The 25,388-nt window shown below is 57.7% G+C and overlaps 4 protein-coding genes across 13 annotated transcripts in view; 1 reads left to right on the forward strand and 3 right to left on the reverse strand.

Moving 5' to 3' along the window:
- The window catches only part of Pc (pyruvate carboxylase), a 94,284-nt gene extending 73,047 nt beyond the window's left edge, over nt 1-21,237 (forward strand). For all 6 annotated transcript variants that reach the window (XM_006980562.4, XM_076563950.1, XM_006980563.4 and 3 more), the window contains 20 exons: nt 1,347-1,482; nt 1,610-1,794; nt 1,944-2,109; nt 2,225-2,370; nt 2,510-2,627; nt 2,778-2,929; nt 4,187-4,305; nt 7,068-7,230; nt 9,226-9,408; nt 16,881-17,025; nt 17,259-17,348; nt 17,428-17,649; nt 18,016-18,172; nt 18,571-18,811; nt 18,931-19,180; nt 19,338-19,582; nt 19,672-19,851; nt 19,928-20,176; nt 20,416-20,556; nt 20,635-21,237. In XM_006980562.4, coding sequence (XP_006980624.1) covers nt 1,347-1,482; nt 1,610-1,794; nt 1,944-2,109; nt 2,225-2,370; nt 2,510-2,627; nt 2,778-2,929; nt 4,187-4,305; nt 7,068-7,230; nt 9,226-9,408; nt 16,881-17,025; nt 17,259-17,348; nt 17,428-17,649; nt 18,016-18,172; nt 18,571-18,811; nt 18,931-19,180; nt 19,338-19,582; nt 19,672-19,851; nt 19,928-20,176; nt 20,416-20,556; nt 20,635-20,883 — 3,537 coding nt within the window. In that variant the 3' untranslated portion in view covers nt 20,884-21,237. The remainder of the gene's footprint in view (nt 1-1,346; nt 1,483-1,609; nt 1,795-1,943; nt 2,110-2,224; nt 2,371-2,509; nt 2,628-2,777; nt 2,930-4,186; nt 4,306-7,067; nt 7,231-9,225; nt 9,409-16,880; nt 17,026-17,258; nt 17,349-17,427; nt 17,650-18,015; nt 18,173-18,570; nt 18,812-18,930; nt 19,181-19,337; nt 19,583-19,671; nt 19,852-19,927; nt 20,177-20,415; nt 20,557-20,634) is intronic.
- Lrfn4 (leucine rich repeat and fibronectin type III domain containing 4) lies at nt 11,092-15,118 on the reverse strand. Of its 2 annotated transcripts, XM_015999057.3 has the most exons (3): nt 14,268-15,118; nt 12,458-13,816; nt 11,092-11,945 (listed from the first exon to the last, which is right to left on the reverse strand). In XM_015999057.3, the coding sequence occupies exons 1-3, from the start codon at nt 14,276-14,278 to the stop codon at nt 11,384-11,386; spliced, it is 1,932 nt and encodes a 643-aa protein (XP_015854543.1). In that variant the 5' UTR covers nt 14,279-15,118; the 3' UTR covers nt 11,092-11,383. The 2 variants fall into 2 exon arrangements, with proteins under 2 accessions (XP_015854543.1, XP_006980623.2); XM_006980561.4 differs by having other exon boundaries at nt 12,458-15,118.
- Nucleotides 21,238-22,241: 1,004 nt separating the features above from the next.
- The window catches only part of Rce1 (Ras converting CAAX endopeptidase 1), a 3,190-nt gene continuing 43 nt past the window's right edge, over nt 22,242-25,388 (reverse strand). Inside the window, exons 1-8 of one of the 3 annotated variants that reach the window (XM_006980559.4) lie at nt 25,073-25,388; nt 24,834-24,936; nt 24,649-24,732; nt 24,349-24,427; nt 23,678-23,845; nt 23,484-23,555; nt 23,159-23,221; nt 22,242-22,894 (exon numbers count right to left, since the gene is read on the reverse strand). The exon at nt 25,073-25,388 is cut by the window's right edge and continues 40 nt beyond it. In XM_006980559.4, coding sequence (XP_006980621.1) covers nt 22,656-22,894; nt 23,159-23,221; nt 23,484-23,555; nt 23,678-23,845; nt 24,349-24,427; nt 24,649-24,732; nt 24,834-24,936; nt 25,073-25,248 — 984 coding nt within the window. In that variant the 5' untranslated portion in view covers nt 25,249-25,388 and the 3' untranslated portion in view covers nt 22,242-22,655. Of the gene's footprint in view, nt 22,956-23,158; nt 23,222-23,483; nt 23,556-23,677; nt 23,846-24,348; nt 24,428-24,648; nt 24,733-24,833; nt 24,937-25,072 lie in introns of all 3 variants that reach the window. The other 2 variants (XM_006980560.4, XM_076563996.1) reach the window with 2 other exon arrangements.
- Nucleotides 25,364-25,388, reverse strand: part of Top6bl (TOP6B like initiator of meiotic double strand breaks) — an 80,252-nt gene continuing 80,227 nt past the window's right edge. For both annotated transcript variants that reach the window (XM_076563984.1, XM_076563990.1), the window contains exon 16: nt 25,364-25,388. This exon is cut by the window's right edge and continues 128 nt beyond it. The gene's annotated coding sequence lies outside the window, so the exon portion shown is untranslated.

The raw sequence follows: 25,388 nt of genomic DNA on the forward strand, positions 1-25,388 counted from the left end.
AAATCCTTCAGTTACAGAGAGGCCACAGTCTGAGTGAAGAGGCTAGATGCAGACTTGGGCCTTGCTGTCTTTTCCTTCTTTCCTGGGCCTGACTCTCTGTCCCTTCCCTCTCTCCCTCATCTCTCTCCCTTTTTCCCACCTCCATAGCTTTCTTTTGATTTTTTTTTTTTTTTTGAGGGAATGGGTGAAGAAATCACACTGTAGTTCAAGCTGTCCTGGAACTTACTGTGTAGCCAAAGATAGCCTCAAACCCAGCAATCCTCCTGCCTCAGCTTCCAGAGTAGCTGGGATTAGAGGTGTGAGCCACCTATCCAGCTGTGTCTTTTTATTTATTTATTTATTTATTCATTCATTCATTCATTCATTCATTCATTCATTCATTCATTTATTTTCAGAGCTGAGGACCGAACCCAGTAGTAGCAAGCGCTCTACCACTGAGCTAAATCCCCAACCCCTGTGTCTCTCATTTAGATAATGAGTGGTCAGCTATGAAACCTGTTTTGTGGTATATAAGTTGTCTTCAGTTGATTTTAAAAATTAAGTTGCTGTATGATACACAGTGCCAGGTTTCCTGTCTCATCCAGTGCACAGTTCACAGCCATTCCACCATCATCTACAACACTCTTTGCATATCACAGACCTGCAACTTGGTCCCTATTAAATACAGCTCCCTACCCTACCTTCAGCTTGGAACAGTGTCCTCCCTCCCTCTTCCTCAGCCTGCCACACTGTCATAACCACTGTAGGACCTACTGTTGGTGGAGTCCCAAGGCATGTGTCTCTGTGACTAGCCTCTTGACTTGCCCTTTGTGGCTGTCATGAATATTTTACAGTAGAAGGAAGGTCCAGGCCTCTGTTTGAAGAAAGCTGTGTTTTAGCCGAGAGCCAAGGCCACATCTTGAGAGAGCAGGTTGACAAGAACAACACAGAGCAGAAATCCGTATTGGATGTTGGTAGAGAATGAGGGTAGTGAGCCTGGGCACAGAGCATCAGGTGCACACCAGCCTGCCCGCACGGGCACCGCAGCCTCTGAGATGTCGATGTTGTATAGTGTGAGGCTGTTGGGTGGAGCTGAGCCTGGGCACAGAGCGTCAGGTGCACACCAGCCTGCCTGCACGGGCACCGCAGCCTCTGAGATGCCGATGTTGTATAGTGTGAGGCTGTTGGGTTAGCTGAGCCCCACTGGGCACCATTTGCTCGCAGTCCAGAGCTCCACCACAAATGGAAGTGGAGATGGTACTGTCTTCTCTGTTGTCTTCTGAGGGTTGGGGTCCCTCTATCTTTCTGGATTTGGGGTGCTCAGTGCCGAGCCTGCTCTAACCTGGATTCTGATTGCTCCTCCTCAGATGCTGAGGTTCCAAACAGTTCGAGGGGGCCTGAGGCTCCTGGGTGTCCGCCGCTCCTCCACTGCCCCTGTTGCCTCCCCAAATGTACGGCGCCTGGAGTACAAGCCCATTAAGAAAGTCATGGTGGCCAACAGAGGTGAGTACTACCAGTATTCGGAGCTGGGGGTCAGCCTAGCCTGGCCTCCTCATCACTCTGTGCTGCCTGTCTCCTTTGTGTGTTTCTCTGGACCCAGCAGTCTAATTGCTTACCCTGCTTGTCCTAGGTGAGATTGCCATCCGAGTGTTTCGTGCCTGCACAGAGCTGGGCATCCGCACAGTGGCCGTCTATTCGGAGCAGGACACAGGCCAGATGCATCGGCAGAAAGCTGATGAAGCCTACCTTATTGGTCGTGGCCTGCCTCCTGTGCAGGCCTACCTGCACATCCCAGACATCATCAAGGTGGCCAAGGTAGAATCAACTTGACTTAGGAGATGCCAGGGTTTCCTGAGGCTGGGCGAGATACTGTGCTGTGCCCTGCATTCACACCTATCAGCAGGATGTGTGTAGGGGGTGGAGGTGGAGCCCAGCACACCAGGTGTTTCTCCCGCCACTTACAGGAGAATGGTGTAGATGCTGTGCACCCTGGCTATGGATTCCTCTCAGAGCGAGCAGACTTTGCTCAGGCCTGCCAGGATGCTGGAGTCCGGTTCATTGGGCCAAGTCCAGAGGTGGTGCGCAAGATGGGAGACAAGGTGGAGGCCCGGGCCATTGCCATCGCTGCAGGTGACACACAACTCCTCCTGGGCTAGTAGAGAGGGGCCCGCATGAGAATTTGTTTCCCTGACAAGATGTAGTAGAGATTTAGCCTGTTATAGAGACCCCTTCACCCTTCCAACAGGTGTCCCAGTGGTCCCCGGCACTGATTCCCCCATCAATTCCCTGCATGAGGCCCACGAGTTCTCCAACACCTATGGCTTCCCTATTATCTTCAAGGCTGCCTACGGAGGTGGGGGCCGTGGCATGCGGGTTGTGCACAGCTATGAGGTGAGCGGGGCAGCACCAATGCTAAGGGCTGGGTGCTAGGCAGGCACCCCCTGTGGTGGAATCTGGGAAGTGTGCAGAGGTGGTCACAGAAGGTACAGAGCTGGTCCCATTGTCTGCCTGGCCTTGCCTGCCCTCCTAGGAGCTGGAGGAGAATTACACTCGAGCCTACTCTGAGGCCTTGGCAGCTTTTGGGAATGGGGCACTGTTTGTGGAGAAGTTCATTGAGAAGCCACGGCATATCGAGGTGCAGATCCTGGGTGAGTGGGGAGTTGTGTGAAATTGGAGAAGCCTGGATCTCCCTGGTTACAGCAGCAACCATTGGGACAGCAGTGCCCAGGGGGCCAGAGGGCGTAGGAGGAGGCACTCGGGTTCTAGGGAAGGCTGAATCCAGTGTTGTGAATGCTCAGGGGACCAATATGGGAACATCCTGCACTTGTATGAGCGGGACTGCTCCATCCAGCGGCGGCACCAGAAGGTGGTAGAGATCGCTCCTGCTGCCCACCTGGACCCCCAACTTCGCTCACGCCTCACCAGTGACTCTGTCAAACTTGCCAAGCAGGTGAGGACATGCTCCTGGGGACATGAGCCCATTTTTGCAAACTTTCTTGTACCTCTGTCCAGATTTTCTCTTGGCTTGGGGGTATAGGCATTCCCTGTTGAAGGACGAAGGAGGGCTTTGCAGGGAGGGAGAGGTGCAGACATTTCTGGAGGCTGGAAGCAGTGCTTGTCCTCAGTGATAGCAGAGGTGCTTGGCTCCAAGGGACGGTGCACTGGCCATTCCTTCTACTCTGGCTATATAGACTAACTTTCCTGTGGCACCAGCTCGCCCCGGTCACAGTAAAGAGAACGAGAGTCCTTGGATTCTGGCAAAATGATGTATGGCATATCCTCCTTGCTGGCTCCTAACCTCCGCTGCAGTATAACCCATTCCCTCACAGAGGTGTCTCTGCCAGTCTCTGTTGGGCTGGTAGAGTGGATTCTGGGTATGGAGGTGCGAGTTGTGTCCATAAGCAATGGCCTGCCCCAGCTGGCCTGGGAACACTGGCCATGGCAGCAGGGTACCACCTGGGCCTTCCCACCTTAGACTTCCCATCTCTGGACAGTCACACTGTCCCAGCTTGGAGCCCAGTGGCATCCAGGTGCAGGCATCCAGGGCTTACTTAGGACAGTGGGAACAGAGTGGTCTGAGACAAGGCTCAGCAATGTGAGCAGAGGCGCTGCCGAGGTCTGGTAGAGCTGGGGTTGCCTCAGAGGAGCAACCTCACCTTGGTCTTGCTCTGTTCTTCAGGCCAATGCCATTAATCATATCAGCTCAGGCTCTAGGGAGTGGGCGTGTTATTCTGGAAGGAGGGTTGTAACCCGAGTTAGCATCACCATTGCTAGTCCTCAAGTGGCATCACTTGAGGTGATGGCCACAGTGAGGACACTGGTCAGAGAAAACCACAGAGTAGCACAGGAGGAAACTTCCTGAAAACCCTTCTGTAGTGGAGAAGTGGCCTGGGAGACCCAGGACTTCAGGTCTGAGGGAGGAGGCAGCTTTGAAAGCAACAGGGAAAGGTCTAGGGTGGGTTGGGAGATGTCTTCACCCGGACTTGCTGGGTGTGGCCTGGCCTTAGTAGTTTCCAGTGGAGCCTTGAGCCTGTAGCGTGTTGGAGTGGAGGTATATGCTGGGTCCTGGGTGCTGGCCACCGCAGGGGAGCTGATGGTAGGTGGCTGGATTGCTACAGGCTGTTGTGTTCCAGAACCTGTGTGCTGGGCAGGCTTGTGTGGCACAGCCCTGACCCCAGGAACCTCTCCGTACCTGTCACTCCTGCAGGTAGGATACGAGAATGCCGGCACTGTGGAGTTCCTGGTGGACAAGCATGGCAAGCACTACTTCATCGAGGTCAATTCCCGCCTGCAGGTGGAGCACACGGTCACTGAGGAGATCACAGAGTGAGCACAGGGCCTAGGCAGGGGCAGGGTGGGAAAGGGGCTCCTGGAGGCGGCAGCTGAGGCTCGCTTGCTCTCACTTTAGTGGACCTAGGGACTTCACTAAAAGAATTCTCATGAGGGTTTCACGTGGTTATTGTAAAAAACCAACACAAGATAAAACAACTCAGAGCTTACCCACCCCTCACAATAAGGATGGTAGGTGCTACCAGGCACTCCATGGGGCCCTCCTGGCTGTACTTGTGAGGAAGGGACCCATCACCCCATTTTTCAGATGAGTGAGCCAAGGCTCAGAGAGGAAGAGAATTATACAAGTCCACACAGTGGATTCAGTCTCTCCAGCCTTGCCTCCAGCGCTGTGGCATTTCTTAGGCCTAGGCATAGCCTTTAGGTATTTTTTCCATCTTTGTTTATTATATAGTTTTATGCTGATTAGATATTTATATGGACTTAAAACAATTTTTTGAGATTTATTTTTGTTTTATGTGTATGAATATTGTCTCAATGTGTCTGTGTTCCACTTGTGCATAGTGCCCATGGAGACCAGAAGAGGGCATAGATCCCTCAGGACTCGAATTACTGAGTGCTATGTGCATGCTAAGAATTGAACTCAGGTCCTCTGGAAGAGTAGCCAGTGCCTTAACTGCTGAGTCATCTCTCTAGTCCCTTAGATTAAAAAAAAATTATATATTTTATTTGTATATGTATAAGTGTTTGCCTATATGTATGTATGTTCACCACAAGTGTGCCATATGCCTACAGAGACCAGAAGAGGGTGTCTGATCCCCCAGAACTGAAGCTACAGAGGATTGTGAGCTGCCATACGGGTGCTGGGAACCAAACCCACATCCTCAGCAAGAGCAGCCAGTGCTCTTAGCGGCTGAGCCACCTCTCTAGTCCCTAGATTTTTTTTTTCCCTTCCAGACAGGTTTCTCTGTGTAGTTTTGGTACCTGTCCTGGATCTCACTCTGTAGACCAGGCTGGCCTCAAACTCACAGAGATCCTCCTGGCTCTGCCTCCCGAGTGCTGGGATCAAAGGCGTGTGCCACCACCTCCCGGCTCCTAGAATTTTTGTTCTCCTTTAAGACTTGCCATTTAGCCAGATGTGGTGGCAGCAGGGACAGGCAGATCTGGCTAACCTGGTCTACATAGTGATGGACAGCGAGGCTATGTAGAGGAGACCCTGTCTCAGAACAAAACAACAAAAGGCTTGCTGTTTCTTGAAGGCATCCGAGACCATTATTCCTTGGGGATACTTTTAGTGGACTGTTCCACTAAACATCTGTACATGTAATAATTCTGTTGTCCTGTTTTCTGTTGGACAGTGTATTGTTCTTGCTTTTGTGGTTCAGGTTATGTCTATTAACATCTGTCTAAATTTGAGCCACGGCTTCCTAGAAAATTTGTACCAGAGTATTCTCCCACAAGTTTTGGATATAGACTTAGAAAATCTACTTATTTTTACAAACTGTGAAAATAGCTTTCATTATTCCAGGATACATATTTTGAGCCATTTAAGTAGTAATCCTTGGCACTGGACCAGTTTACCTTACCATGAAACACTCCTGATCCAGTTTTCTTCTTGGCCCCACTCAAGACGAATGATGCTGCTGCCCAGTGGCTCCCTCTGCCTAGCACGTGTCCAGAAGCCCACACACTCCTGGCTCCCTAGGGCTGGAGCTGGAGTCACAGTGATACTCCAGCCACATTCCCTGGTCTATGCCTTGGTGCTGCTCTGCCAAGGATTTGCTTGCTCAGGTGTCAGGGTCCCCAGGTCTTGAGCCATGTGCAGGCTGGGCTAGCTGTGGCTTCTCTGACCCTCAGGCTCCTCTGATGGGGGAGTACTACCATGGAGATGTAGCATGCAGGCAGGGTCAGTGGCCTGCAGAGAGGGTGCCATGGTGACCATCATTACCACACTGCGTTCACAGGTGACATGGAGTATGGAGGGCAATCTGCCAGTGGAGTACTGGCCGTGAGCCTCAGACCCAATGTATGACACCTGGAGGCCCTTGTGCCAACAGCTTTGGCCTAGATTGGATACCATTCTTGGGAATGGCTGTTGCTCAGGCTAGGTTCACACAACCATGCAAACACAGAGAGCCTTCTGCTCTGCGTGTGCCTGAGGAACACAGTGTCCTGTCCATGTCTAACTTTGCAGGCCTCCAAAGAATACAGCTCCCTGTTTTTATTTGTTTGGCTTTGGTTCTGTTTTGCTTTGATTTGTTTTTTTTTTTGAGATGGGGGTCTCCTGAGGTCCACATTGGTCTCAAGTTTGCTATATAGCCAAGGGTGACCTTGGATTTGTAATCTTCCTGCCTCTACCTCAATGCTGAGATTACAGACATACACCAACATACCTGGCCTTGTGATTCTCATTGGGGCCTGCCCTCCCTGCATACACAATGCAGCCCCCATGCTCCAAGAGTGGGTGTGCCAACCCTGTGACCATGACCTCTGCCTGTACTTCCCATCTTGGTGTCACGTGCAAGCAGGAGTTTGCAGATCTTAGGGCAGGGGCAGGCAAAGGACAGGGCTGTTGGAAGAGGCCACCAGAAGGGTGAAGGGCAGGTGGATATCTGTCTTCTGGAAGCTTCTTAGGGGACTTGGGCAAGCAAGTCAGGCTGTAGGACCACCAGGTAGAGGCCCCCAGGCTGTTTGAGCTCAGAGGAGGATGCAGCAGCATTGGCCTGTGTGAGTTATGGGACCCCTCCTCCCTGCTTCTCCTCATTCTCCTCCTTCCCTGGTGTCCTCCTCATTTGCAGCGTGGACCTGGTCCATGCTCAGATCCACGTGTCTGAGGGCCGGAGCCTGCCTGACCTGGGCCTGCGGCAGGAGAACATCCGCATCAATGGCTGTGCCATTCAGTGCCGAGTCACTACTGAGGACCCTGCACGCAGCTTCCAGCCCGACACTGGCCGCATTGAGGTAGGCGACGGAGCAAGTGTGACCCAGCTCCAGCCTAGGTTGAGATTCTTCACAGCCTCCCACGGTGCCCAGGTTATGACCCAGGGGTCCAGGTGCAGCTGCTTAGAGCACGTGGGAGCCCAGGACTGTCCTAGAGTAAGGGAAGACCATTCCACAGAAAGCCAGCAGAAAGCCATTCTGGGAATGGGGGCAGACCAGCTTAGGGGACAGCTGTGGGCCCCCAGATGTGAAGCCTTGGCCCTGATGCCCCGCTGGTCTCTATCCTGCCTTCTATCAGGTATGAGGGGTGGCTGGCAAGGCAGGACCTGTGGGGAGCAGGGGGTTGGGATCTCTGTAGCAGGGTGAGTCAAACAGAAGGCCCCTTGGGAGTCAGCAAGAGTTCTCTGGAGGGCAGCACTGAGGGCCTGAGAAGTTCACCTCAGCTCTGCCCATTTTCCCATCAGGGTTGGAGCATTTGGGCTCTGTTGCCTGTCCCTTGCATTCCCTGTCTGTGGCTCCAGCCTGCTCCCTCTCCCTGCATGTCAGCAGCACTCCCTGCAGATACAGGACACCGGAGGCACTCAGGGTTAGCACTGGTATCCAGGGTACGAGGGCAGCAACAATGAGCATGAGCTGGACTCCAGAACTGCAAAAATGTCCAAAAGTAGTATGGTGGAGTGTGGAGCAGGGCTGGGGTGCTAGGTCAGTTCTGATGGCCTTGAGAGCCCAAGGGCCACCATAGATGACCACCCACACTCATTTCTGAGTCCCCAGGTGGGGCATCCCTGGGCTGGTGCTGCCTTATAGTCCTAGCTCTTTTGCCCTTGTCTGGGAAGGGGCAGCTGATGGCCTGGGGCTCAGAAGCGGCTGCTGGGCTGGTTCCTCTCCACCTCCACCTCCACGGCCAGGGCTGGCTTTAGAGCCGGTCACCACAAGGTATTTTTAGCTGGTGGTTCCTGCACACAGCTGAGTGTCCACCCTTAAATATTGCATGAAGTTCTTCTTTATTGAACACAGCTTGTGCCCTTAGCAGCCGAAGGGTGATGCTGAGGGTGTTCCCAGGCCAGTCCCTCTGGCCTCCTCTCTCCCTCGATTTCTCCCCCACCTGTCCCCTGCCTGTCCTGAATGAACACTCACCTGTGTGTGCAAGTGTAGCTGCCCCAGAAACCCGACCCACCTGTGTCTGCCATTCCCCTCTGCATGTCTCTCTCGTGTTTCCTGGACGAGCTCAGGTGTGTTTCCTTCCCTGTGTGTCCGTCTCCACGGCTCCTTCCTTCCTCTCTGCTCCTTCTCCCACCCTCCTTTGGGAAGAGGGAATGTGAGTCGATATGGAGGCCTCCCCCCACCCTAAAAACAACAGAACAACAAACCAAGTTGGGCATGATGGTGCACACCTGTGATTCTGGCACTCAGAAGGCTGAGGCAGGAGAGTCATCATGAGTTCAAGGCCAACCTAGGCTACGTTTTAAATTCAGGCTGGCCTGGGCTACATAGTGGTGTTTCAAAATCGGAAAATGAACCAACCGAAGCCTTCCTCGGTCAGCCTGCCCGTCTCCTTTTCTTGCTTGTGGTCCTGTGGTCTGTACTTCTGTCTGTCCCGGGGCTGTCTGGTCAGGGATTGCTTTAGCAGCTTCATCCCCAGCGAGTAGCCGGCAGTGGGCATTGCGTGCTGCTCCTGGAATGATGGTGGACAGAGACTGGGTCTGCAAGGAGGGAGTGGCCGGGCAGGTGGTGGAAGGTCAGTGGGAGGTGGCCCCTTCCTTCCCACCTGGGCTGCAGGCTGAGCTGTGCATGAACCAGGAGCCCTTCAGGGCGTTTCCTCCTCCGTCCGGCCTGGCTGCAGCGCCGGAGTGAACGCATGGACTCAGAAGGGCTGCGGCCTGGGGCTGTTGGCCGAGTAGAAAGAAACTTGTGGTCAAGGTTGGGCTCTGGGTAGCCGTGAGCTCAGCCACGCGGGGAGCCCAGTTTACCCCAGTTTCCGTCCAGCTGCTGACTTGTGCTTCCCTCTGGTGACAGGTCTTCCGGAGTGGCGAGGGCATGGGCATCCGCCTGGACAACGCCTCTGCCTTCCAGGGGGCTGTCATATCGCCCCACTATGACTCGCTGCTTGTCAAAGTCATTGCCCACGGCAAAGACCACCCCACGGCTGCCACCAAGATGAGCAGGGCCCTGGCTGAGTTCCGGGTCCGAGGCGTGAAGGTGAGAGGCCGCGCCTTCCCTGCCTTTGCCCACGGTGGGTCCATTTGGTCACACACCAGGTGTGTGGCCCGCTTTGTCCTTGCCTTGCTTTATCGAGGTGGCTCTTAGCCTCCGTGACGCAGTAACCTCTCCGGGCTGTTCTCAGACTGCTGGTGCCTGGACCCTGCTGGGTCTCTGTGTAAGCATGGGTCCCTGGGCGAGAGCTGCAGCCCTGAGGGACCGGGCTCTGGCCACAGTGGCCGCCTGACAGCAAGGGCCTCCTTGTGGGGCTCCGTCTCTAACTAGTTTCCGCAGCTAAAGACTCATCACAGCCGAGAAATACCGCTGTCCTTTGAAGCCAGCACCTGCTGGAGTGTTCTGTGGGGCGCCCTGGGCAGGGGCTCAGGCCCCCAGCCCGTTGAGTTCTCTCTCCTCCTCCAGAGGCCCCCAGAGGTGCTCTGGCCATGTGGGCAGTGCTGGTGCTGACCTCCTATTTGTGACCTCTTCCGGCTCTTGATTGCTGTTAAAGCTTGGTGGCCCACTGTGACAGTGCTGTCCCCGATGGCCAGTCATCCTTCTCACTGTTCACAGGTCCTGTCAGGGACATAGTGGGCTTAAAGACCTTTTGGAAAACCTTGTGGGAAGAAGGGATGTTTTGAGCCTGTCCCCCACAGCCCATCTTAGGAGCAGTCAGTGTTTTTCTAGAGGTTAGGGTCTGCATTCTGCTGTTCAGAGCTCACAGGCTCTGTTGAGGTCCATGTCACCCTGGGGGCAGGGGTATGCTGTAATATCAGCTCCCTTCATCCTAGAGTCACTGGCTCACGCTCTGGGGCCTTTCTTGTGGCAGACCAGGGACGGGAGTGGTTGTTGGGTATACACTGGGCTGTCCCCAGGTTTGAGGCTGTGCCCTGATAGCTCTGCTTGTTTTCCACCCTTAGCGCCAGGTACCCTGAGCCACACAACCTTACATCCCTGTCCTATATCCCAGTGCACTCAAGATCCCAGCATCCTCTCCAAGGATGAGAGCAGGGACAGCAGGGCCCATGACCACAGAACAGCAGCAGGACCTGGGGCCTGTCTGTCCCCTCCCTGTGTACATCCTACCTTATGTCTGCCTCTCCTACGTCTCCCCTCTTATTTCCCTCAAGGACCTTAAACCAGCATTTCTCTGGGTCATGTCCAGGGATGTTTTGGTGCCAGGAGGCTGGGTGTGTGTAAGCTTGGCTGCACACTGTGGACACAGCAGACTGTTCCTCAGGCTGCTTGGTGGGTCTGGAATACCAGTGTCTACTTCTGACTTTCATTGAGCACGTAGGTGCCTGTACAGGGCCCATCTGAACAGTGTGGGAGGGCCAAAGCAGCTTGATATCAACAGGCTGCAGCAGGTCAAAGCCAGCTTTCCAGGAAAGCCCAGCACACAGCTGTGTATCTTGGAACAGCTGGGTGGTGCCATCTCACACAGGACCTTCCTGATGGTCCTGGACTCATGCCTGCCTTCTGGCAGGGCCAGCAGACACCAGCTCTTGACTGCTGCCCTGGGCTTCCCTATAGGCTGGCTGCGAGTCCTGGACACACTGGTCTGTGTGCTTCTAACAACCTCCCAACCTCCCTCCCTGCCTCCCTCCCTGCCTGCCTCCCTCCCTCCCTCCCTCCCTCCCTCCCTCCCTCCCAGGGACCAGGCAGAATGAGACCGAAGACCTACACTGAAGTGTCCCCAACAATTTTATTATAAATAGAAACAAGACTCCCTCTTGGTGGCTGCAGCCCCTGCCTTGGTGGCTCTGAGCACCTGTTGGTGGGACCTGTCCCTTTAGTCTGGAGGCCAAAACCAAGGAAAGGGCTTGCTGTCCCACCAAGTACCTGGGGAGCCTGAGGTACTGAGGAGAAAAAGCAGAGCGGGGCCCAGGGCCGTGCTGCCCACCCAGGCTGGGTGCTGCCACCTGGGCCCCGCAGTGGCACTGCTCCTTCCTCAGGGCACGGAGAGGCTGGCCTCCTGTCACACCACACTCTCCTCCAGCCGCTCTGTACTGCCCCCCAGACCCCGGCACCCAGCTCCCAGCAGCCCCCCATGTACAGAGTGACTCCGCCGGGCCCAGGCCCCTCCCAGGCGCCTGGCATACCCGTAGCACCCACCAGTGTCTCCCAGGTCCAGGGAACAGCTGCGCTGGGGACGGGGTGGAGGGCTCCGTGGTGGGTGGCTCTTGGGCATGGGGCTGGTGCCACCATTGGTCTGGGATTGGACATGGCTAAGTTTGAGTGGCAGGCGGCCATTCCCAGCTCCCCGGCCCCGAACCAGCAAGGCCACAGTGAAGACCAGTAAGGCGGCCACTAGGACGCCACCTACTGCCACAGTCAGGGTCCCGCCCAGCACATGGGCCTGTAGGGCATGGCACAGGGGTGTGGCTGGTAGCGTGGAGAAGTGGGCACAGCCCAGCAGTCTGGTGGCCGTGAGGTCGGAAGGCCCAGCAGCAGGTGACAGGGCCAGCAGGCAGAGGTCGTAGTCGGCACCAGGAACCAGATGCTTCAGCAGGAAGTGGTGACTGGAGGCTGGTACGATCCTGCAGGCAAGGGCAGGTGGTCAGAGCCCCCGGGTGGGGTACAGCCCCCATTCCCATCTCTCGTGTTTGCCCTAGACAGCCCCTCAGGCCTGAAAGGCCCTGTCAACACACACAGGCCTGTGCTCCCCCAGAAGGCAGCCGATGACAGGCATCCGTATGTAGGATAGTGTCGGCGCACAGACAGGTGTATGCACTGACAGGCCTCGGGCACAGGAGCTGGGTGGGGTGGCACCAAGCAGAGACAGAAATACCCGAGGGCGGGGGGCAGGTGCTTCAGCAGACACCCACGCTGCCATTACTGATGGTCAGGAAGGCTGGCACACACAGCCACACCTGAGACCCCCTTCCTCTGCCCCAGGCAGCCGGCTCAGCCATGCTCCGAGAGTTTAGAAGTTTAGAAGGAGGGCAGGCACAAGCCTGGGGGGGGACAGGTAGGACTTGGGGACACAGGGCCAGCAGGGAGGCCTAGTGAACAAAGCAGGCTGAAGGGCACGTGCAGGGCCCATCCTCACCGGTAGATGAGGGTCTCGTCCTCGCTGCTGTTGTACTGGATTTGGAACATCCACACGGGGTCAGATGGCCGCCCCGGGCCCCAGCTCACCAGGCCAGAGGTGGCAGTCACCTCCGTCACTTGCACCACTGGCTCAGACTCTAAAGTCCCCTCGCCTTCGGCAGCAGTTCTAGCAGAAGCAGCAATGTCCGAGGGCCCAGGACGGCCCCCCTCAGCACTGGTGTTTCCACCATGGGGCAAGGCCAGCACCCGCAGCTCCACCCGGGCTGTGGCCTCACCAGCGGGGTTGGTGGCAATGCAGGTATAGGCTCCTGCATCGCCAGCGCCTGTCACCCCAATCTCTAGGGTGCCGTTGGGGAAAGCCCAGGCTCGGGAAGAGTTGCCAACCAGCCGGTCGTCAGGGCCAACCCAGTGCATGGTGGGCACAGGGTCACCAAGGGCCCTGCACCTCAGAGTAGCCCGCTGGCCCTCCAGCACCCACAGGCGCTGTGTGTGGCGGGCAATCAGTGGAGGCTCGCAGGAGAACTCTCCCTCAGGCACTGCCCAGAAGTAGCGGCCCGCCAAGGGTGGTGGCGAAGCGCAGGTTTCCAGGTCGTCAGGCCGGGCCAGCCGCCTCAGCCAGAGCAGCTCACAGTTACAGTGCAGTGGGTTCCCGCTGAAGCTCAGCACCAGGGGGGACGGGGAGGCCTCCGCATCCCGACCTCGGGAGAAGAGTGGGTCAGGTGCCAGCGTGGCCAGGCGGTTGGAGGTGAGGTCAAGGCGGGAGAGCTGGCTGAGCTGGGCAAAGACACCTGGGGGCAGTGCGTCGATGAGGTTATGGTCCAGGTTAAGGGTGTGCAGGGCAGGCATGGCACCGATGCCGGCCCAGGGGACCTGACGGAGGTTGTTATAGGACACATCCAGGTCCTCCAGGCTGTCGAGGAAGTCATCGAAGGCCCCTGGCGCAATGCGGCCCAGCTGGTTGCCACTGAGGATGAGGTGCTGCAGGTTGACAGGCCCCCGGAGGCTGCCGCTGCCCAGCTCCACCAGCCTGTTGCCATCCAGATGCAAGGAGCGCAGGCTCTCCAGGTCCCCAAAGGCGCGGGCCCCAATGCGGGTGATGGCGTTTCGGGACAGCGTCAGGTCCACCAGCCCTGTCATGTTGCGGAAGTCGGGCGGTCCCAGGGCCTGGATGAAGTTGTCAGCCAGGCGCAGTTCCACCGTGCGCCGGTCCACGTTGGGTGGCACAAACAGCAGGCCTCGGTGGGCACAGAGGGTGCTGAGCGACTCCGACAGGTTCTGGCACACGCAGGGCAGCGGGCAGGCGGCGGCTCCACTGGCCAGCAGCAGCAATAGGAGTGGCGGGGCCATGGTGAGCTCCCTGTGGGGAAGGGCCACAGCCCCGGGCACAGGTGGGGCTGGGGCAAGTGCCCACTTGTGCCCAGGGCACGGTCCCAGGAACCAGTTTCCAGAGTCTGGACCGGGGAAGGGTCGAGGAAGAGGCTTAAGGAGGGCCCCAGGGAGAAAAGGTGGCTGGGGCTGCAGGCTCAGGCCCCCCAGAGTAAAGGTCACATTTCCCAAGCAGCTGAACAGAATCCAGGTACCAGGGACAAGGTGAGGCATGAGGCAGGAAGTGGAGGAGGGCCGAGAGCAGGGAGGGTCCCGGAACTTCCTTCAGGCATCCTCTGGAATGGGCAGCCCCCTCCCCCCTCCGCGCCTTCCCCTCCGTGGCTGCTGAGGACTGCGATCCCCCAAATCCCTGGCGTGGACCGTGGCTCCTCCCCGGGCGGGCCTCCCGCTGTACCCTGCCGGGGCGGGGGAGGGGGGCTCACCTGGTGTCCATCGTTCAGGGGGCGCGGGCCGGCCTCCCCGCGGGCCCAGCCGGCCTCGGCCGACTCCAGGCCGCTCTCTCGCGGGGGGGAGGCCCAGCCCGCCAGCCGCGCGCCCTCCGGCCCATGGCGCTCGGGCCCTCGGCCCCGGCTCTCTCGGCTCCCGGCACCTTTTCTCCGCGCCGTTCGCGGTGGTGGCGGCAGCGGCGGCGGCGGCGACAGGCAGGCAGGCGGGTGCGCGCGGGCGGACACGCGCGCCGCGGACACGCACGTGGAGGGCGGACCGGGAGGGGCGCGGGGATCCACCCGGGCCCCAGCCCGGCTCCCGAGGTCACGGGGACACGCTGCCACTGCAGCGCCCACGGGTGGCACTCAGTCACGCCCGAGGCCCGGCCAGGCCCGTCGCGCTGCCCCACGGCGCTGCCGCAGCACACTCACCCTGGCACGGGCGCGCGCGCCCCGGGCCACCCTGGCGCCCAAGCATCCTGCGCTGCTCAGGCGGGCGCCGCCGCGGCTCTGCAGACAACCAGACAAAGCGCCAGCTCGCAGGCCCCTTCACCATCTCCCGGAGACGGGTCTTTGTCACATGTCTCTGGGCACCCTCCCCAACACGCCCACATATGCTCACACACCCACACGTCCCCGCACCCCGGGCAGGGCCGGGCGCAAACCCGCACAGTTGCTGGGACCCTCGCGTTTACAGACACACATTGAAGGTCACAACCGTTCTGCATCACCGAGTCACGTGAAGGATCCCCCCACAGGCCCGGGCCCTGGGGGGCTCGGGTGGCGCCCCGAGCAGGGCTTCTGCGGGTGGGGCCTGAGGGCTCGGCCACGGGACTGGCGTCGCGCCCCGCCCCACCGCGCCCCTCCCTCCCTCCTCTGCTCGGTCTCCCTCCGCCCTGCCCGGCGCTCCCCAGCCAACCGGCCTCCGCCTCCAGCCGGATTGGTCTGCGCCGCGCGCTTTCCCAGCAGGCTGGCGGTGGCACGCTGTTTGAAGCTGTGCGTCAGTGGTCCTCTCCGAGTCGCTGCTCCGCCCCCTCCCCCGCGGGGCCTCTTAGGGAGTCTGGCCCGAACGGTCTAAGATGCGAAGTGGCTTCAGAGCCGGGGCTTGGATGAGAGGACTCAGAACCAGATTGGGCATCGCCGTTCTTGTTTTCTCCACCATCAAGAGTGGCTCACCTAGTTGGCGTGGAAAGGCGTCACCTTCTACGGGGCATCTCCTAGCCCCTAGACTACCTGGGCCCCTTCTTTCTTTTCCCCTCCCTCCAAACTGGATCTCAGGAGCGTGTGGATGGCAGGAATCCAGGCAGACAAAGGCTGGATTCTAGTTCTGCTTGGTACAGCTGCGCAGCCTTGAGCACGTTACTGAACTACAGAACCGTTTCCTAGCGGAGACCTAGGGCTGTTGTTAATTGCCTGTATTATTCACACCTAAGGGCGTAGGAAACCGCGCGGCTTGAGGGGCTTAAGTTCGTGCCGCTGGAATCCACTGCCTGGATTGTTGCTGTTGTTGGGACGCCTCAACTTTTACAAAACAATTTGGATCTTTAGTCTGCTCAGCTGTCATGTGAGGCGGTGTCAGATACTTTTTCTTCCCCTAAAGAGTTCCCTTCACTCCAAACATACACGTGTTCTAGCATCTGCCATGTGTTGCCCTGTGCTGGGAGCCAGGTGGTTCCTGGCCCTGTTCCTACCACTCTGGAGCTTCCAGTAGAGGCGGCGGTGGTGGGAGGCTCTGAGGATCTGTCTCATCTTAAACAGCCCTGGGTTCTTCAGACGCTCTGGTCTCTATTTTTTTTTTTTTTTTTTTAGGGCATGGGCAAGTTTCCAGGAGACAAGCAGATGCAAGGCACTGATAACTGACTGGGCCCTGCTTTGTAATCGTTAGTGACTTCCTGTCAGAAGCTGGTGGGCAAGGCACCCCACTTGTCCAATCTGTTGGGCAAAGGTGGCAGTGTCGAGGCAGCTCAGGGGAAAGGTGTGGGCTGAGCAGAAGAGATTGAGTCTAGGATTTGTCATGGGACAGAGGTCCAGTGTACCCAGCCACACAGGAAGCTGGGGAGCCAGGGCAGAAGACCAGGCATCCATCTGCAAGATATCTGGGGGGGGGGGGGAGCACAGGATACAGGGCTCTTTGAGGAACGTGGAGATGCTGGCCACCATTCCACCTGGCTCCAGAGACAGAGGCTCTCCCACGGGAGCAGCAGGTCCAGATCAGGGCTTCCTAAGGACAGTGGCTGTGAGAAGTGGCAGGGCAGAGGAGGTCCCGGAGGAGTTAAGGGGGGCGCTGTTGGAGTTAGGAAGAGGGGATCCCATGATGGTGGGTTCAAGAAGCATGGCTGGTGGGGGGTAAAGTGTGGTATGTGTGCTGAGACAGGAGAGGCAGCGCTAGGTTCTATGCTTTGGGGGGTGTTAGATCTTAGTTTGTAGACCCAAGTAAGAGGGGTGGCATTGGCATAAGTTCTGGGGTGAGCAGAGATGGAGGGTGCGCATCTAGCCCCTGGCAACTTCCGGCATTGCCAGAAAGATGGAGATGAGGGAAGCGGTAGCGCTTCAGGCTAGTCTCTTCCCTGCCTTGAGCCGCACAGTGACCCCTCTGCCTTTGTCTTGCAGACCAACATCCCCTTCCTGCAGAATGTCCTCAACAACCAGCAGTTCCTAGCGGGCACTGTGGACACCCAGTTCATTGATGAGAACCCTGAGCTGTTCCAGCTGCGGCCCGCACAGAACCGGGCCCAGAAGCTGCTGCATTACCTCGGTCTGCCCACCCTCTCCCTCCTGACTGCTCCTTGTCTCCCGCCCCCTAGCCCTTCCTTGTTACGGTCCTGTGCCCTCCTCTCTGTCTACATGGCCCCTAATAGGTTTCCACTGCCCGCACCCAAGAGGCCTGGGTGTCCCGGGGAGAGCCTCTATCCCAGAGTCTACCCACTCACTGCCCTTGGCTCTCACTCTGCCCAGGCTGCCTTGACATATTGCCCACTTCCTCCCCAGGACATGTCATGGTGAACGGCCCGACCACTCCAATCCCTGTCAAGGCCAGTCCCAGCCCTGTGGACCCCGTTGTTCCTGCAGTGCCTATAGGTAGGTGAGATCCATTTCTACCAACTCAAGGGGGTAATGGGAGGTTGCAGGATAGGCACCAATGTTCTTGTCTGCCTAGGCCCACCCCCAGCTGGCTTCCGAGACATCCTTCTGCGAGAGGGGCCTGAGGGATTTGCCCGAGCTGTGCGGAATCACCAGGGGCTGCTGCTGATGGACACCACCTTCCGGGATGCCCACCAGTCACTACTGGCCACTCGAGTGCGCACACATGACCTCAAAAAGATTGCACCCTATGTTGCCCACAGCTTCGACAGGCTCTTCAGCATGGAGAACTGGGGAGGTAGCTAGAGGAGGGCTGGGGTGTTGGGCAGTGCTAGCAGAAATTGAGTGTCCAACCCAGAAGGCCCAGGACACTAGGGACAGAGGGAGGCCGGCAGTGAGACCATGAGGATGAAGGCTTTTGTTCCACAAGACCCAGCTCCAGCCAGCTTCTGCTGGAAAGCCCTGGGCTCGAGGCTGCGCGGGTGGATGGAGACCCTGTCCTGAGTAGTTTGAGGGGCACAAATGAGCCTGTTTCCCTGAGCATCAGTAGGGGGAGAGGCTGGTAAGGGCTAGAACATGAGGAACCCTGGGAGTGAGAGGCTATGGAGGGCATTGTAGGGTCCTTGTGACGTATGGAGTGACCAGCGTCTCTGTTCCTGTCCAGGAGCCACATTTGACGTGGCCATGCGCTTCTTGTACGAGTGCCCCTGGAGGCGGCTGCAGGAGCTCCGGGAACTCATCCCCAACATCCCGTTCCAGATGCTGCTGCGAGGGGCCAACGCTGTGGGCTACACCAACTACCCCGACAACGTGGTCTTCAAGTGAGCCTGGGTCGCTGGACCGCACAGCAGTGGGCTCCAAAGCGTCCGACTGTGCCCTACGGGGACTAAACACAGACCGTAGAGGCAGAGCAGGCTGGGCTTCTGGGTCCCCACGGCAGCTAACACTGAGGGAGATGACTTGTCCCAGGAGGCCCTGTGCGGAAGTGGCGCTGGAACCCAGGCCTTAGGGCCCTGCTCATCAGCTACCTTTGCCAAGACTCTTCCTAACCCTCCAGGCTCAGTCAGGCTGGACAGCGCTGTCGGCGCCTGTCACCTCCTGGCCCTGGCTGACCTAGAAAAGGCCCTGTTCCCCTGCCAGGCCAGGCTTCATTCGCTAGGGGTAGGAACTAGAGGGGGAGGTGCAGGTAGGATTCGCCTGTTTTCTTCTTGCCCGCCAGGTTCTGTGAGGTGGCCAAGGAGAATGGGATGGACGTCTTCCGAATCTTTGACTCCCTCAACTATTTGCCAAACATGCTGCTGGGCATGGAGGCAGCAGGCAGTGCTGGGGGTGTGGTGGAGGCTGCCATCTCATACACCGGTGATGTGGCTGACCCCAGTCGCACTAAATACTCGCTGGAATACTACATGGGCTTAGCTGAAGAACTGGTGCGGGCTGGCACACACATCCTGTGCATTAAGGTACCAGGGCTTCTCTCACCTCTTCCTCTCGCCCTCCCACCATACCCACCATACCCACCGTGGCCGGCAACACAGAAACACGTCACATCCCTCCTCACCGTACTTCTTGCATTTTTTAGGACATGGCGGGGCTACTGAAGCCCGCGGCCTGCACCATGCTGGTCAGCTCCCTCCGGGACCGATTCCCCGACCTTCCGCTGCACATCCACACCCATGACACATCAGGAGCAGGTGTGGCAGCCATGCTGGCCTGTGCACAAGCTGGGGCTGATGTTGTGGATGTGGCAGCAGACTCCATGTCTGGGATGACTTCGCAGCCCAGCATGGGGGCCCTGGTGGCTTGCACCAAAGGGACTCCTCTGGACACAGGTAGGATGTTGTAGTCCATGGCTGTGCCCCTCTCAAAGCTGTAGCCGCAAATAATCCCAGCAGAGCCAGGGACACAAAACCCAGATGCCTCCCTCTGCTCCCACCCGAGTTTGAGATGGGATCTGGGCGAGCTCTCCTGACTCTGGCTTCCCTGCAGAGATCCCCCTGGAGCGTGTGTTTGACTACAGCGAGTACTGGGAAGGGGCCCGGGGGCTGTACTCAGCCTTTGACTGCACGGCCACCATGAAGTCCGGCAACTCAGATGTGTATGAGAACGAGATCCCAGGGGGCCAGTATACCAACCTACACTTCCAGGCCCACAGCATGGGGCTCGGCTCCAAGTTCAAGGAGGTCAAGAAGGCCTATGTGGAGGCTAACCAGATGCTGGGGGACCTCATCAAGGTGAGCAAGGCCCTTATTCAACGGCCCTGTACGCCCCACTCCAGCCTCTGTGCCTGACATCCTTATTACCAGAGATCTTTTCCCTTCAGGTGACACCATCCTCCAAGATTGTGGGGGACCTGGCCCAGTTCATGGTGCAGAATGGGTTAAGCCGCGCAGAGGCTGAAGCCCAGGCAGAAGAGCTGTCCTTCCCCCGCTCCGTGGTGGAGTTCCTGCAGGGCTACATTGGGATTCCCCATGGGGGTTTCCCCGAGCCTTTTCGCTCCAAGGTGGGGAAGGCGCCTTATGGTGTGAGGCAGGGACTGAGCACAAGCACCCGGCGTGACCCTCCGCTTTGCTGCTCAGGTGCTGAAGGACCTGCCAAGAGTAGAGGGCCGGCCTGGGGCCTCCCTCCCCGCCCTGAACCTGCAGGAGCTGGAGAAGGACCTGATTGAGCGGCATGGGGAGGAGGTGACCCCCGAGGATGTCCTCTCTGCAGCCATGTACCCTGATGTCTTTGCCCAATTCAAAGACTTCACGGCCACCTTCGGCCCCCTGGACAGCCTCAACACCCGCCTCTTTCTTCAAGGACCCAAAATTGCAGAGGAGTTTGAGGTCAGTGGTTCTAGTGTTTGCTCAGGCTCAGCCCCAGGTCTACAGCAGCCCTGCCAGAGCCCCAAGCTTGGTTCTCACAGCCTTGTGAACTGGGGCGCAGCAATGGTCCTTGTGTGACTAGCCAGCTAGGCCTCCACACATGGAACTAAGAAAGATCCAGAGCATAACTTCCCTGAGTCGGGGCCCAGGGCTGCTCTCCTGACTTTCTCCCTCAATCTGGTCTGCGACTATTTCTGCAGGTGGAGCTGGAACGGGGCAAGACGCTGCACATCAAGGCCCTGGCAGTGAGTGACCTGAACCGGGCTGGCCAGAGGCAGGTGTTTTTTGAACTCAACGGACAGCTTCGCTCCATTCTGGTTAAGGACACCCAGGCAATGAAGGTACAGTGTCCCAGGGCCCACCGGGTGGTGGGACTGGGCCTGACCTGCTGTCTGATGTCACCTCTGTCCTGTCTGCAGGAGATGCACTTCCACCCCAAGGCTCTGAAGGATGTGAAGGGCCAGATCGGGGCTCCTATGCCTGGTAAGGTCATAGACATCAAGGTGGAGGCAGGAGCCAAGGTGGTTAAGGGCCAGCCCCTGTGTGTGCTCAGTGCCATGAAGATGGAGACTGTGGTGACTTCGCCCGTGGAGGGCACTATCCGCAAGGTTCACGTGACCAAGGACATGACACTGGAAGGCGATGACCTCATCCTAGAGATCGAGTGATCTTGCTTCCGACTGGCAGCCTGGCCAACCCTACCCCAAACCTCCCAACAGGAGCTGTGCAGCCAGGGCAGGCCCAGGCCAGCCAGGACCTGAGAGTAGGAAGGTCAGGCCCTTGAGGTCCTGGCCCATGGGACACACTACCTGCAGTGGCCCGCTCCCTTTCCCGTTCGTCCTTTCCTTATGGGCAGGCAGTTGCTCACATACTCATCTCTTGCCAAATAAGGGTCTGCTCCTGGTGGGGACTACAGGTGTGCAGCAGGTGGTTTAGGGGTTCTACCTCTGGGGGTAGGGGGAGACCTAATTCACAGGTCTTGGGACATTTGCTCAATAAAGGTGGCCTTCCCTTGCCCTCCACACTAGGTCATGTACAGTCTGCCCCATCCCGGGTGCTGTCCCCAACCCGGGGCAGTATGGGTGGAAGTCTCTCGAATTCTCATGAGATCTAGGTCAAATCTGTTTTCCTTTTTTAAAAAAAGCTTCCTGGATTTCAGGAAAGTGGACCCCTTTCTGCCCAGTGTTCTTGGGGTCTTGGCACATGACTTTGGGGGAGAATAAGTCAGTGGGGTCTAGGCTGCATCCTCTCTGGACCTCAAGATCTAAATGTACTACCTACCCCCTCACCTCCCAACCGCCAGCTTCTACACAGGCTGGAGGCAGAGGTGTGACTGATACTTCCCTTCACAGCTGTAGGAGTGTGGCTGTGTCACAGTCACCCTGGGGGCCGGGGGGATCACTGGGGAATGACTACATGTCCATTTTCTCTCCTCAGTCACCAGCTTCAGGAAACAAGTTTCAGAACAACCTTGAACATGGGAGACTTAAAATGATATTCACAAATTAAAAAGAAAGCAAAAGGAGAAAAGGGCTGGCCCGGAAAACAAGAGCCACCGTAGAGTGTGGCGAGCAGGTAGAAGACTGGGCTCCTAAAGAACCCTGAGGAGCTGTGCTGCTTGAAGGAGTCCGTGCCGTTCTCAGGGCTGGGTGAGGCAGAGGGGCAGCAGTCCAGGTGGAACCAGAGACCTCTACTCCTGGGAGATGGAGAAGGGTCGTGCGCTCTGGAGCCACCCTCCACCAGCTCACAGGGGTCAGGGCTGTGGCAGCGAAGGTGCCGGCCCCACAGTGAGATGGGTTTCCAGCTGTACCTGCTAACTGAGCCACAGCTCCGGAAAGAGTGAACCACAGCCCTGGCAGCTAAAGGTCCCGCCCTATCCTTTGCTGTTGGGGCTTGCTTGCCAGGCTCACCTGTCCAGGTCAGCAGTGTTCGAGGTAGCCGAGAGAGAGGTGTACACACTCCCAAGTGTTGGCTTGGGTCCTTACCAAGATCCAAGTACATGGATTCCCAAAGGTTCAAGACCATGTTACCCAAGTTAAATCTCTTTAATATCCCAATACAAAGTCTTGATGCAAAAAGACAGTGAGAAAACCCTGGGAAGTTGGGAGGAGGGGTTTTATAAATAAACCCACCGAGCAGCTTTTCGGAGGGGCTGAGGGGAGAGCTAAGAGAAGCAGCAGTCCAAAGAGGGAGTGCTCCCAGAATCTGTCCTTGTCCCTCATGTCCAGGTGCTCCTCGGCCCCTCTCTGAGAAGCTGCACCCTTTGGGTATCTGCTCCTTTCTCTTGGTCCCTGGGGTTCAACTAGCTCTGGCTTCAATCCCCTACAAAAATTCCTGAGATCTCGGGGACCCCAGCCAGCTCCTCCTCTGCAGTATTTCTTGATAGGGAGGGGCTGGCGAGCCCGTCAAGAGTTCACTGGAGTCTGCACAAGAGTGATGGTCAGGAGCAGAGCAGGGTCTCTGAGGCTCCGCCGGTTCGTTCCAAAAGCAGACAGAGGGGAAGGCTGCCATAGAGCCTGGGGTCCGTCAGGGGTTGAAGCAGAAGCAGGAAGAGTCCCACACCGAGAGCGTAGCCTGCCAGCAGCGGCCACTTGTGTGGGTGCTCCAGGGCTGCACACACGGCCGGGAAGCCCATGTAGTTACAGAAGGAGTGGCAGAGGACCGGCCCTATCAGGTGTCCTGGAGACGGAGACGTGCGGTGTAGGGAGCGGCCCCGCCTGGAGTGAGTGACCCTGGTCCCCTAAACAGGACTCAGTGACACCCCACTCCACACATTCATGTGCCCCCATGTCATGACCTCTGCTTCCACCTTCAGACCTGAAAGGCTGAGGGCCCTGGCTTAGTCTGCCTCAAGGACTGGCAGAACAGTAACATCCACAGTATTCCCCTTCTCCCACCCACATCTGTGGGCCCCTGGAGACCCAGGAAAAACTGAGGACCAACCTGTGCGGATGAAGAGGAAAGCCGTGTAAGCACCAAAGACAGCAGTGTAGGAGAACTGGAAGGCTGGAGATGGAGGCCGCGAGTGACCACACATGCATGCCCACCCTGCCCCAGTACTGCACATCCCATAGCCAGAGACCACCCTTTCCCCTCGGCAGTGGCTGCCTGGCCACCATCTATGGCTGTCCTCTGTACCCCACCTCCAACGATCAGTGGTCCCCATCCAATCCGTGGAGCCCTGTGTTTCCAGCCCTTTCTGTAGAGTGGCTGTCAGGGATGTCACACCCCAGCCCCAAACTGTCCCGGGCAAGCTCCCCAGGCTCACCTGCAGACAAGAAGATACTCCCCACACTGCTCTGGCGGAAACGTAGCTGCTCAATGATGTGATGAAAATGGGCTGGGAGGAAGAAGAAAACCACACTGTATTCCTCTGGCCAGCCATTTAGCTCCCGGCCTCACCCCAAGCCCCATTTTTAGACCTCATGCTGGGAACATCTTTGCTGGACCAGTTAGACTCACCAACTCCAAAAAAGAGTGGGCAGGTGAACACAGCGGGGCCCAGACCTGTGCATGGCGCTAACATGGGCAGCATGCAAGCCCGGAACACCAGCTCCTCTGTCAAGGGTGCAATAACTTGGTTCCGTAGCCAGCGCATGTCTGTGAGGCAGCGGGCCCAAGAACGAGGGGCTAGGGCAAATATTCAGGATAAGTAATGCAATGAGTGCCTGGTTACTGAAAACAGAGACCCGCCCCCTGGGGCCTCCCCACAGATTTATTCTGGCCAAACTCAGGTCAGGAATCCTGAGAATCAGAATGGGGGAGGGAGCAAACCTTATCAGACCTCATTACAGTGTCTTCAGATATAAGTGACCACAGTAGACGAGGGAGCCATGGTAAATTCTGGAGACACCAAAATTTAACCAAGGCCAGTCTTTAGGGAAGCCAAAGGATGGAAAAGCAGGGGAAGGCACTGTCTGACCCACATCAGGTACTGTTCTGGGTCCTGAGAGGCTTCCTTAAGTATCAAACTTATAAGGTACCCAGCAATATGACCCATTTTATTGCTGAAGAAACACACCCGGAGAGGTGACATCTCACCTCTTCAGTCCAGATCACACCATCTCACTGACTCCTTTCCCCAGTGTCCTGGACTGCCTGTGCCTACCTTTTTCTCAGTCTTGAAGACTCACCCAGGACAACCTTCAGCCCATCTGTCAGGTCACACGGGCAATCCATAGAGAGCTGCATCAGTGGACCCAGGAAAAGGATCTGGGGGCAGAAAAACAGATCAAAGGAATGACTCACCACAATCCCGCGACCTTGCTCACACCAGTGCCCTTGGTCAGCTTCATGAGACCTCAGGTTTCCCAGACATGCACACCAGGGAGCTCAAGGCCACATCCTAATTCCTGTGTGCGTCTGCCAAAGGCTGGACACGGGCATTGCACTGCACTAGTGACAACCAACAGGAAAAACGAAGCAGGACTCACCATAGTTAGCAGCAGGGGCAGCAGAGCTGCTGGGAAAATGCCCTCCAGCCTGAAGCCCATCAGGGTGAGCAGTGATGTGCCTGGCTGAGCCACAGGAAAAAGGGCATCAGTGATGTTCCCTCCCACAAAATAAAAAAAGCGTTGGATTCTTTCCCTGATTGCCCTGTGCCCCGCCTCCTTCGCACCTGGATGCCAGTGAGTTCCCTCCAGAGCAGCACGCAAAGAGGGGACAGGCTGGAGACCACCAGGACACTGGTGAAGCGCCGCTTGATGACAGCAGGGTGGTCCCTAGGAAGGGAACAGTAAGTCCAGGGGGCCTTGAGCAGCTCCTCGCTAATGCGGCCCCACCCCCGCCGGCCCAAGCCCCGCCCACAGCCCCGCCTCGCGGGGGCGCGGATTCCGGCCGCGCGCGCAGCCCCCGCACCTGGGCAGCTCGCTCTTCCACACGTAGAGGCTGCCCACGTAGGAGCAGGCGAGGCTGAAGCAGGAGAACACGGACACCCAGCAGCACAGCCCCGGGCCCAGCGCGGCTGACTCGGGCTGCCGCTCCGGCCGCGACACCGACAGTAGGCGCAGCCCGTCCCCGCCCAGCGCCGCCATCACGCCCGGACCCGTGGCGCACAGCAGTGACGCGACTGCGTGGATGACGTCAGGCGGCGGCGCGAGCGGCCGGCGCACCTGGGCCGCCCCTCCCTTTGCACTGTAGTCGATAGGCTGTGCTTGCAGCAGCTTTATTGAAC

This window comes from Peromyscus maniculatus, chromosome 1 (assembly GCF_049852395.1).
Source record: "Peromyscus maniculatus bairdii isolate BWxNUB_F1_BW_parent chromosome 1, HU_Pman_BW_mat_3.1, whole genome shotgun sequence".
Taxonomy (NCBI): Eukaryota; Metazoa; Chordata; class Mammalia; order Rodentia; family Cricetidae; genus Peromyscus; species Peromyscus maniculatus.